The 12,900-nt window shown below is 39.7% G+C and overlaps 1 protein-coding gene across 4 annotated transcripts in view; it reads left to right on the top strand.

The window, feature by feature from the left end:
• LOC121890642 (transmembrane protein 178B-like) overlaps nt 1-12,900 on the top strand; it is a 65,891-nt gene that overhangs the window by 30,888 nt on the left and 22,103 nt on the right. The window contains exon 3 of one of the 4 annotated variants that reach the window (XM_042403099.1): nt 11,039-11,489. The exons of 2 other annotated variants lie outside the window; for them this stretch is intronic. In XM_042403099.1, coding sequence (XP_042259033.1) covers nt 11,039-11,148 — 110 coding nt within the window. In that variant the 3' untranslated portion in view covers nt 11,149-11,489. Of the gene's footprint in view, nt 1-6,026; nt 6,104-11,038; nt 11,490-12,900 lie in introns of those variants that run through there. One more of the 4 variants, XM_042403101.1, reaches the window with a different exon arrangement.

Below are 12,900 nucleotides of genomic sequence, written 5' to 3'. Positions count from 1 at the left end.
TTGATTGCAGGGATCCTGAGACTATGTGACATCATTTTACTGTTTGATTCGGCGTGGCTTTAGGCAGCAGCCATATCTGAGATGGTTCTATCAGAAAAACATATCTACATAAAACAACAGTAATGTGCCTCAGTGATGAATACACTTTAATTAGCGACAGGCGTATAGCCAATGAGGGTGGAGCTTTTGGAACCTGAGGGCTCTGAACAGACTGGCTTTATAGAGAGCCTGTTTCACTCTTTCTTTGCTCAATGTTTTGTCTGTCTCTCTGAAAAACAGAAACATAACAGATGAGCTAAATGCTGCAGTACTGACCGCTAAAATCTAACCACATTATCAACAAAGATAAATCTATTATTGTGTTAACAATCAGAACTATGGCTCCCATGAGGTTTTGACAACTCATTGGAGATGTTTTCGATTCAGTTTAACTCTTGCTCAGCTACAGGCACATGATTGCTTCATTGCACGTGGTAAAGAACCCACCACAGACATTTTTGTTTAAACAGGAACTGCCTTGTGGTGCAGTATTTTCCGGACATGGATAGATTTTGCAACATGGATAGTGATAGAGTTAAAGGCTCCTCTCTTTCTGCTGGCTTAGTACATGATAGGTTTAATAAAGCTATGCTCATATCTGTATAGGCTGAGCTACAGCAGACTGCCCTCTGGGTAATTGGCTTGCCTGCTCCACTTAGTCTACAACCTCTTTCTCTTTCTGTGTTGGACTCCATATCTCCTCAATATGCTTTTCTGTCCGTTACATGAAAAATGTCCACATGGGGCATGTGCATATGGTTAACTGGAAAGGTTTAGTGTCAGATTCATTTTATCTCCCAACAATCTCAGTGTTCAAGAAATAAATGTCTCCTCAGAGAAATGAGAAGCACTCCATCACTCCTGTTGGCCATGATGGAAAATCAACAAGAGGTCAAACGAGTCGGTGGAGGACATGACTCGATGGAGTGTTTCCAGCTATTTGCCTGATGAGATTTCTTTTTAAGAGCAGATTCTTAGCTGTGGGGAACTGCATAGATAAGAGCTGCTAACATTTACACGGGAGTATAGCAAATATTTCCCATAAGCCTCCAAACACCGCAGAAGCTCATTTCACCTTTAACCAGTGAGGAGGGAATGCTCGGGGAGACTAGTTGCTGTAGAAGAAGAAGCAGCTGACACACACACACACTCAGGGGTGAACACACAGATATGTGTGTTGGTGCGTTACAGTGGACTGCAGTGTGAGTGTGAGAGTCGGCAGGAATTTGACTTGTGCCAAGTGGTGTCAGTGTCTCGGTGTCAGGTCGGCTCATGGGTCTTGTTACAAACACCTAGTTGCCCTGCAGCGCTCGGGGCTGCTTCCTCACCGCGCTCCCATCTCCCACTGCTGTGACAACAACATGAGACAGATGGGAACACACAGTGACCTCCCTACAACACTGTGTAGTACAGCCAGTGATGTAACTAAATCAGGGGAGAATCTCAACCTGTTGCTTAGCTCTAGCTATGAGGAGAGAGCTTCACAGACAGGTAGAGACTAGGACTGGTAACATAAGTAACATCAAATTTATTAAACATATTTACAACATCTTTTTCTCTTTGTGGCTTTCCTAGACAGAGAATTCTCTCAAAGTTGATCAACTTAAAGCCACTATGATCACTATTCTCGATCAATGACCCCAACTTTTGGCTAACACGCTATAATAACATCTTAAAGGATGATTACAGTACAAGTTGGGTCACATTTTTGCAGGTTTGTCCTTCATTCCTATCAGCAATAATCTGAACAGTCAGACAAGGTTGTAAACAAACCTCCCAAATTAGCCAAGCTTATCTGGAAAAGAAAATGAAGGCAACCTCGCCAAAAATCTAAACTCTGTGTTTGTCTGCTCCAATAGTTAGATGCTAATGTTAGCATATCTGGGTAAATAGTTACTTACAGCGGTAACCTAGCATATTAACTACATTATCATGTGCAATTATATGTTAAGTTAAATTTATCCTTAAAAAAGCCCTGTTCAGGAGGGACACATCAACTGTGGAAGCCATCGTAACACCTGTCCTGGATGCTACAAACCACTCTATCAGAGTTTAGGGTAGTGTTAATGGTAGCAGCTCAGTCCTGCAGTGTTTTGGCTTCCAGGTGGGAACCACACATCTGCAAGAAAAATGTAAAGTGTAAATAATCAAATTTAAATAGATCTTTTTCACAGCAGACATCTTGAATTGTCAAACACAGGTGTGACTAATAACATAATTAATTGCTGCATTACAATAATTAATGTTATCAGCTCCACCTGAGAGTTTCCTGCTATGACAAGTCAAAATGCTGCTGTGAAAAATGTCCAAGAGTCTGATTTATTTGGGAACGATGACGAGACAAGAGGGCTCTGGTGAGATTCAGGTTAGTTAGAAAGACAATAAAAAGTATGAGATGGACAGATTTTAGACAGGGAAGTAAAGGACAACAGTTGATGCTCATAGAGCAAACAGTCAAATCGAAAATATGGAGAGGGCTATCTTCAAGGTTCAAGTTGTGTCTATTGTGTGTAAAAACTCTGTCAGATTGGGAAAAGATTACATTTTTGCATTTCTCCAGTTACTCATGAATGCCAAAACATCAGGACAGTTACCAAGTAAAAGGACAGGTGCACATTTAATGTTCGTCACCAAGCTATATGGGCTGCTTCCCCTTATGCCTGCCTTCTCCCAGTTTGGACCAATGACATTTAGTATATTCATGGCGCTTTTTGGGAGCTCTACATGAACAACCAGTAAGCAGTGCCTGATAGCCTTCATTCAGGACAAAAAACAGCCCCTCTGGTGTGCAGAGGCAACACAACTGATTAGTGTTTGTGGTGGGAAGCCAGTGAGGGATTACAACCAACCTTCCTGGCTAGTTATCCGTACAGGCTACCAACTACCGATAATTTTCTACCAAAATAAAAAAAGTCCTGGCACTTTTCTGTAAAGCTGCGACAAATGCAGACATTTTGAGTCACAGTCATCAAAACAAAATCCTGTCGGATCCTGGTTGGACTGATTAAGAACAGAAAAGCTCAGCATTTGTAAAGGATTTTCCTTCACTTGTACCATTTACAGTTTCAGGCCTGCTTACGTTTTTTTCTTGCCGTAATGCCTTCCGGCAATGTTCTTCTTCTGAATTGGCTGTCTGAAGGTCCAGGATTCAATTTCCAGAATGCCCGCATCCCCTCATTAATTCGGCTCACCTGAACTGCTGGTCAGGGTGCCATTTGGTCAACCCCAGCTCCGCCATGCTGCTGCACTAATTGAATTCTACTTCCTGGCAGTGGGCTGAGATTGTGTTAATATGGCATGAAGAGCCCAAATGAGGTCCAGGCATTGAGGCAGCCATCAGAAAGAATTCTCCGCATGCAGCACAGGTATAAATATAGCCCTTACTGACTAAGGGCCCTGCCATATTAGCATCATCATTGTTTCCTCAGGAACACCTATGGGGAGTGAAAATAAGGTTATGGTATTTTGTAATCTGTTAATTTTAGCTGCCAACAGCATTAGCGCAGGACTAACTCTATGCTTATATTTGCGTTATTAGAAATGAGAATTTCCATCCCTCCGTCCAGAGCAAAGTATCTTCTTATCAACTTGCCAAAGTGCCATGAAATTTGCTGTATATAATAATGGTCCAGTCATAATCATTATGGACCACCTGCAACACTCTCAGTCCCAAAAACCACTTGTGTCAAAACACATTTTGCAAATATTCAGAAGCCATTTCAACCATTTAGGATGCAGATTCACATTCACACTGCATCTGAACCACCATAAGCTAAATTCTCTCAAATCTCGTCTTCTTGATTACGATTGTACCTGACTTGCTTTTATATCACATCACAAAGTGAAAATAATGGAGGAAGATGTAGCTAAACCAAGCCTTTACTTAGGAAAATGTGTTAAATCATTCTGTTCCAGAAAAACAAAACAAAACAAAACAAAACAAAAAAACAATCAGACAATAGATAAATAAACTATACAGTTTATAATGTTTTAGCATTTCATATTAGATTTGTATTACATGTATTAGACTTTTGTTGCATTTTACTGTTTCTGAAAATATAATTACCCATTGAAGTGGACATCATGTGACCCCTAAAATGCAATTTTAAATCAGATTTTGATCTTTTTGTATTAATGACCTCATGACTTTTCTCAGCAGCACCACCTTAAAGATAAACAACTTTTTTTGTCATTTCCAGTGCTGTTATATTGTGGAGTGTAATGAACATTGCAGCTTCTGGAGGTTGGAATCAAGTAGATATATTTCCACATTTTTCTTTTTTAGTGCCAAAGTCCTTCTTTTTGTTACTATACTTCCACCACAGCTCAACAGGGAAACACTGTCTGAGGAAGCACAAAGAGTGAATTTGATGCTAAAAAGACTGTAAATGTGTCAGATATCCACTTGATATGACTAACTCAGACTACTGAAGCCTCATATAAGCTTCACATCAACTTTTAAATGACTGTGTGGACACACTGTGGACTTTTGGCCTCCATCACTTACATTGAAAGTGCATTTGAAGGATCTTTTAATATCCAGTATGAACAGGAGGAATGATTACAGCGAGGAAAACCTCTTTGACTGTTACTATGGACACCTGACTGCTGGTTTAAAACACACTAGAAAAACTGTGAAACTATCCTTTAATTAAACCGAAAACCCATAATGTTTATGGTAGCCATAACAATTATGGGTAGTGCATGTAATACACTACAGTATTAATATAGAATGCAGTACATATGGTAGTGTAATGGCAAATGTATAGTTGGTAGGGTTGGGGTTTGATAGGATTTTATTGTGCCCAAATTGAATTAGGTTTAGCTTTCAACATTGGCAAGTAAGCTGAGAAATTCAAAACAGTTTTTAGTAGCAGCTTGATGAATATTCAAAATCAGAGATGAGCAGCAGAAGATATGAAATGTTGATTTGATATGTGTAATCTACTGACTTTTACTTATTTTTCATGAGATAATTGCTCCCAAAGATCCTCGTTCAGACCTTTAACATCGATCAGCTTAAAATATTGAAGGATAAAAGTAAGCGATTCTCCTGAAACTGACTTGAAGAGGTCAGCTAGATTGTTTCTGAGGGGGAGAGTCACCACTCTGTTGGTCTTAATGAAGCACAAAAACACACAATCCACTCATGATCATAGAGTGTTGTTTGAGAATGAAGTTTCTTTCATTAAAATAACGATCTTTAGTCAAGTGTAGATATGTTAACCAGAGAACAGCCAATGTTTAGATAGGGGATTTGTTACCATTGGAGCCTAGTGAATCTGGGTATTTGGTCAAATGGGATCCAAAATGGAGCAAGCTATCAGAAAGCAACCTAACAGTGGGACAGGAAGGCCTACAAATGGAAATCAAACATTTTACTGTGAATTCTCATCTGAGGGGACTTTTTGTAGAAGACTGGCTTAAATTAATATAGTGGATTGACATTAATGTGATCCAGTCACTGTGGTTTACATCTACTTTAATGAATGCACTGTAGTTTGATTACATTTTATTTAGTGTTTCTGTGGAAGTGATCAATACTACACAGATTGTGTATGGAAAGCACTTAGTCAGACTTGCTTCCAGTGAGACATTTTAACCAGGCTCCACACAAGTATTCATACTATACTTGGGGTTAAGGTTCTGAATAACACCACAAAGCATCATTATTGACCTCCACAATCCCTCCAGTAGAAGAACTGAGACATGTGCAATATGATATTTATTTGACTGCCCCTCTTCTATAGATGGTGCAAAAATCAGACAGTGTACACATCTAGTACAGGATGTAGATTAACGTTCAAATCCTGCTGAGACTTGCCTGCAGGCCTGATACCAGGCTAGACTGTATTATTGATCCATATTTGTGAAACAGAGGCCCATGCACCTGGCTGCACGCTCAGCGTGACGTCAATGAACTGCAGCTGCTCTTATGTGCCTGTTTCTTTCCTCCTGTTTGATATTCCCATCCATGCCTGTTCCAGGGAGCCGCTGACAAAGAGATCCACATACTGAGGCAAGGCGAGGCGGAGCACCGCTGCATATCGCCCGCACTATAATTACCCTGTAGCTGCGTGCAGCTCTGGAATAACAAATGACTAATCAGTTGTGTGTTTGCAAAAGGTCGGAAAGAATCAGATGCAACACAACAACAACAACAACAACAACAACAACAACAACAACAACAATGAACAGGAAGATGCAAAGATTCACACCAAATTTCCAGCCTGATCCCAAAGAGGCTGCTGCAGTACTGGTTCACTGAATTAAAGAGGAAATGTTCTTTCTAGCTCTGCCGTGCCCCGGGGAATGAGCTGAAAACAGACCTCCAGCAACTTCATCTTCCAGCACATGAAGCTTTGAAAAATATGATTAAATCAATTCTTACAGTTTGGTTTGGAAAGCCTCCCCCCACCACCACCACCCCACCCAAAACTCGCCAGTGGCATCTACATCTCCAGTGGTCAATTTCAGTGTTACACAAGGATTCAGGAAGGCCTAGTTAAGATGAAGAGAAGCTGGAGGGAGCATGAGAGCATGGCTGGCTCAAGCCTTTAGAGGGCTTAAAGAGGTACTTGAGTGATTAAGTATTGCATTTTTATATGGCTTTGGAGGACTGTTGAGAGACATTAAAAAAATTAAGCAGCAGATGCTGAGATAGCCTGACTTTTAGACACTGGTATTGGGCAAACTCTAAAACCCTACATCTTATACTTAACATAATGCAAGCCCAAACTGATCTACAGTCATGTATCTAATCTCATACATATTAGGTTACAACATCATCTAATTCATAATTATTTTGGGGTATTATTTGGACTCCGGCGTGGGGTGAATAGTGAATAGGTGCTTAAGCCCTCCAGCAGCCACAGACACATTTACTGTAATAACACTTCATTTCGCAGCTCTTTATTCCAAAATGAGAGTTTCTGTATTTTCACCATTTTGTTATGTTTGTCATAAATATATTACCTTGACATATTAGGGAAAGAGTATTACAGTCAAGGGGAGGGTCCAAAGAAAGTCCAGCTATGTTATTTAGACATATGTTTGTACATATATTCTATACATACATTCATACATATATAGACAGTATAGCATGTATGTGTGCATGTATACCTACACACATGCACATGTATTAGATTGTACTATATGTACAATAGTTTTGACATTCTAAATTGTACTACTCATTTTAAATCACCGTCAAATGTATTTTGTATATTTGATGGTAGTAAAATTGAATGTGATTTTTACATTATTTGTGCAACTTTGTAATCAATCAGATGATTATAAATGTATAAACTTTGTGTTAGTAGGTTCATTATGATCTTATTTGGCGATATTTCTTTCTTCTGTTTAGTATGAAAAATGAGTTTGTATGGATTTTATATGAATCTCTACACAGCTGGTGATGTATGCAACAATCATTACACGATGCATTCATTTTGTGTATGCCTGGCTCTGACTGTGCTAGTAGCTATTCATCATACAGTGTTCCTTTAGGCAGTGAAGCAAGTACCACACTGCTGTTGAACAAGATAACAGGCATTTTAGAGAATTGTCTGTTGTCCTTTTCCCTGTTTGTCCTCATCATGAGTAACAACAGTGAGCATGCTTCCGGTTAGTCTTGGATGTTGCCTTACAAAGCTTTGTCATCATCACTGACTACATGTCATGTACTGGTTGTCGGGCATTAAAGTTTTGATTGCAGTAGTATTGGAGAGGTCCAGGCACATTTAAAGTGATACAATCCACCACAGGTTTAGAGCGATCTGGTAATGAGATCAGTTTGTGGTTTTGTAGAGCAGTCCACACTGCCAGCCATCCCTCTGCGGTTTCCTGTGATCTGCCATTTTAGGAGCCCTCCCCTGTACCGCTGCAGCTGGCATCACAGAGCATGGCAGGAGATGTGTGACTGCTGCTGTAGGCTCAGATCATCACTCTGATGAGAGGCAACCTCATGTCCCTTTTTCCTTTATTTTAAAAAACCCGGCACTGATGGAAGCAAAGGGACAAATTGAAGCCACGGTGAGTTGATTAATGAAAACTGCACGCTCCAGAAAAGCGTAAGAAAGTATATCATTAAAAAAAAACAACATATTCCCCCTCCATCCCTCCACACCCCAGAGGACCTGTACAGATGGAAGCACAGTAACAGTTATTGTTGGTGGTGTTAATTAAATACATGGAGAGTGTGTTTTGAGCTGGAACCTGCAAAGTTGGTCAAGAGATGTAGACGAGCAGTGATGATGGATGTCTGTGTGTATGTGTGGATGCCAGTATGCGGATGAGACCGTCACAGAAAAAGAGAGCATTAGTTCTTTCAGTTAAAGTAACAAAGCCCACTAGTGGTCATAGTAATTACAACTCTGGTCCTCTGGAAGCAAAGAAGGAAACAGATGACGTTATTATCGAGTGAGAAAAGAGGTTGCAGTGAATGGACTGTTAGTTTCCCATTCACTCAACACTCAACATCCTTTTAACCGAGAATACAGTCACTCCCTAACTAAACCTTATGGAGCAAGGTCAGAAAAGGCTTACATATATATGTCATTCTGAAGGGCATGGACCAGCATTATATTTTGTTGTTTTATATTGGAGGACTTGTTGGTATTTATGTGAGACACAAAGCACTGACATCACAGTAACCCAAAGCCTTTTTCTGGCCCTGAGCAGAATTGAATACCTCCCCTGCTATCCAAGTAAATAAACAGACCAGGTCTAAATCAATGTGTTCTTATGGGCAAATGTAAAATCAGTACAATTTGACAAAAAAAATGTCACATTTATCATTTTACAATTGAAGACAGATATGTAACTTTTGAAAGATGAAATAACACAATCCTCCTCTTACAAATGAAAAGTTGAATTCATAGGCAATCAATGGACCCTGTCAAAAGAATGTCTTCTTAATGACCTTTAAATGATGGAGACCGGGTCCGAAGTATCAAAGTTTAAGTTGAATTGATTTTCTTGTACAAGAAGGAGTGTTTCACAGTGCAACACACTAACAGGGTTACAGAGAAAAAGGCTCGTCATGGAGCATTCACAGTTGGTTTAGCATCTCAGCTTTCTCCTGATGTTTACAGACATATTCCACAGATAACGTCATGACATTTTCTCACTTCTCTAATTGGTGGCCAGCTGAAGATCCTTGAATCAAGATGACACCCTTCTGACCTGTTTCTGACCTTTATTTCCTCCTGACTTCCTCTAACGTATATAGTACTGGCCTCCCGTTGTTAGTCTTAGCTGCTGTGTTTGCTGTTTCTGCAACTTTGCAGAGCAAAACAAGAACATTCATCATGACTTGTAAAAACAGGAACACATATATAGTATGAGCTTAAGACATCTAATCACAGTATAATCCTAATTTTTATAACAGACCCCTGTGTTCTTCAACTGCTACAGCCTTGCTTGGTCTGGTATGAGCAGTAGCTTATGGCAGAAACTCTACAATCTTGTTTTGCTAAAATTTGTTTTTTACACACACACACACACACACACACACACAAGCAGTTTGCTAACAGTGTCTTCTTGACATACTTGCTCACTGTATGTTAGAGCTGATTGTCCAAATATTCTACAAGCAATGTCACAGTGCTGATTCTGAGTGTGTGAGATGTTCATAAATGCACCGGACGGAGCGGAGGGACAGACATCTGCTGAGCGCCGGCAGCTCTGGAGAAGAGAGCCGGGAGCAGAACTGGAGCTTCGGGATGAATGACACCCTCGAGTCACACTGGATCCTGCTCTGATCTGGAGCCGTTTACTGGCTCAGAGCTTCTTTTTTTAAAAAAAAAAAAAAAAACTCTGAGCAGCAGCAGCAGCAGTGAGTGCTCCATCAGCTTCTGTGGCTACTGGCTAGGTGTGCTAGGGGCTTTATATCGGTTTATGTGTAGCAACGTCATCATGCAGAAAGGTTTCTGCATGATGGGTCATGTCAGGAAGTCATGTCAGGTCATGTTTGAAATTTTTAGAAGGCCTTGGGAAAATGGCATTTTAACGCTGAAACATATGTACTTTGACCAAAATTTGAATTTTATGATTTGAATACATATGGAACACTGATATGAAGCTACAGAATGATACAAAACCTCAAAAACTCAAAAAAAAAAAAAAAAAAAAATGGACCTGCCCTTTAAGACTCAGGTTGAAAGGGGAGAAGGATTAGGAATTGGACTTTCTTTCGATCACTTATCAAATCATTTTGAGTTTAGCCTTTAACTTGTGCAAGTAATTCACCTGCACAATCACCCTTTGTTGGCTGAGAAGACAGAAACAGTTTTGAGTTTCAGCCTAATTAATGGGCAGGTTGGGACCTTGCATGGTAGCCCCTGTACCCATTCAACGTGTGAATGTGATTTGTAGTGTAAAAAGCGCTTCGAGTGGTCGGAAGACTAGAAAGGCGCTATACAAGTACAGTCCATTTACCATTTTACCTTATTTTTCACAAACCACTAAAAACTGCTCCAAATACAAAGTTGAACTTAGATTCTTCTGAAATTAATGTGACACAATCAGCTACATTCTTCCTAGAGAAGAGTCACAATAACACACACATTCCACTTACTTTCATTTCAGCAGAGTTACAGAATTTGGTTTTTAACTAATACAACTAACACTGATGTTCTCTTGATTACTTTTGTGCTCGTGTTGTGTCGTCTTGATTTTGTATCCAATTTGAACAAGATCCAAAGTGAAGTTAATGTTATAATTATGTTTAAGACTTCAGTTTAAAGAGTATCTATTTCTAGGACTTGGGTTCAGCTATAATATTTTGGTCAAGGTATAAAGACTAAGCTGATGGGGGATGACTGCAGTCAGTGAAAGGTCCTCACAGGTGTAATAAGACCAGCTTGTGTGTGTTTGAGAGGAGGATGCTCCTCTAACTAGTTTGCCCCAGAGACCTATGACTAACAGGGTAATGTGAGTAATTAAATATGGTCCACCTGTCTGTCACACCCACTATTTCCTGCATGTCTCTCCCTCACAGAGCTGCTGCCTGTCTGTGTGGCCCCAGGGGACCCGAGGCTGCCTGCAGCTCCTCTCTCATTAACATGGCCTGCTGTGACAACATGGGCCCATTATGTTTGGCTGAAATGAAATGAAATGTCATAAATGGAGCAAGCACACATGCTGAACTCTGTGTCCTTACACTGGTGGTGCTGAATCCTCCAATAGAAAACCCTGATACATACATGACTGAGCAGAGTGTTGCAATGTGATTCTTCACTCTTATTCAGCCTTCTTGTTTTTCTGTATTTTTGTGAGAGCATTTGATTTCCCATTGGCAGTCATTAGTGAATGCTGAATCAACTGTCAACTGCATTAGCAAGTGATCAGTTAGCAGAAAAACCACAGCATGGATCCTTTGTTCAAATTGTTAAAACAACATATGTTTAAGTTTCTGGCAAGCAACCTTTTATGGTTTTGTGAATAATGGCCTACTGGAAGTGAATGAATTGTGCAACATCGTCTGCAAAGATTGTATAAATAAACAACCTAAAACTTTTCTTCAAAAATGTATGTGACTTTATGCCAAAGAGCTTTTTGATTTTGTTTGTATCTGTGAACTTGGATGCAAGGGACAAAAGAAGGATCCCATGCACTCCGGTAATAATGTCCTCCTCCACTTCACTGCATCGCTTTTTCTTCAGTTTTCCTTCAGTTTTTCCCTGTTGAGCTGCTAAGCGAATTTTTCCCTCATTTGCATAAAGTTCAACATTTTCAACTTTCAGCCCCTCAAACAATGCCTTGCAAAGAGGTTTGCTTGTGTCCCATACAAAATGAATAAGGGTAAACATTGTGTCATGTCCACCCGGTGGATCCTTATGGTGAGAAGTGAAGAAAGAGGTACTGTGATGTTGTTATACTGTACTGAACCATGATCTCTAGTGTCACACCAGATATCTTCATCCCCAGTCTCCTACCTGCGATCAGTGTTGGTTTCTTTTATCCATAACTACAATCTTTTCTTTATGTTTACAATGTAGTTTTGGTTGCTTAACCTAACTAGACCTTAGCTATAATTATGGCAGATCAGAAAACTCTCATGCCAATTGTTTTTGTCAGTGATGATATTGATTTCAGACCTCATGACTCTGTTATATATTTCTAGTCCCTAAGCAAAACCTGAGATAACCACAGCCACAGAAAAACATTTTATAACTTTCATAGGCTTAGTATTACTGACTACTTAACTGATCCTGGGGTGTGACTCTTTAAAGGAGCACTGGAAGAGTTTTGTCAAGTTTGACAAAATAATCCTGATAATGTCGTCAGGATTTAGGATACTACATGTTCATAACAGAAAGCCTAAATTGCAAACTGGAGATGACGAGTTTCAAACAAGTGGGCATTTACTAGGCAAGGAGGTTCTAATGAAAAGATGCTATTGAGTTGCATTATGGGAAGTGTAGGATCCAGTGCTTTAGGAGCTTGACCCTATAATAGATACTCAACGTTGCTATCTTGACCTCTGCTGCTTCATGATCATTCTTTTTAAAGTCTGTGTCCAACTTTAATGCAATACTAAATCACTGGAGTGCTCCTTTAAATCATTAATATGAGGGCATTGCTGGTTGTCATGAAATAATACTTTCATTATTAGAATGTGGTTAAAGGATAATTCCAGTTTTTTTTAATCTGGAATATTTCCCACAAATGTGGCTATTGTAGCTCTATGAGTCATGTTAACTTTGCACTTTCCAGCTCCAAAAATTTGGGGAAAAAGGACTTGTTCAAAATGATGTATATCAGGTCAAGCTGTCTGAGCCTTCTATAGTTTCCAAATAAACATGATTTTTACAACAATCATTTCAAACATCTCTGACTATGAAAGAAAGATAACCCATT

This window comes from Thunnus maccoyii, chromosome 23 (genome assembly GCF_910596095.1).
Source record: "Thunnus maccoyii chromosome 23, fThuMac1.1, whole genome shotgun sequence".
Classification (NCBI taxonomy): domain Eukaryota; kingdom Metazoa; phylum Chordata; class Actinopteri; order Scombriformes; family Scombridae; genus Thunnus; species Thunnus maccoyii.
The sequence above is the reverse complement of the archived record's forward strand: the minus strand, read 5'-3'. Positions and strand labels throughout refer to the sequence as shown.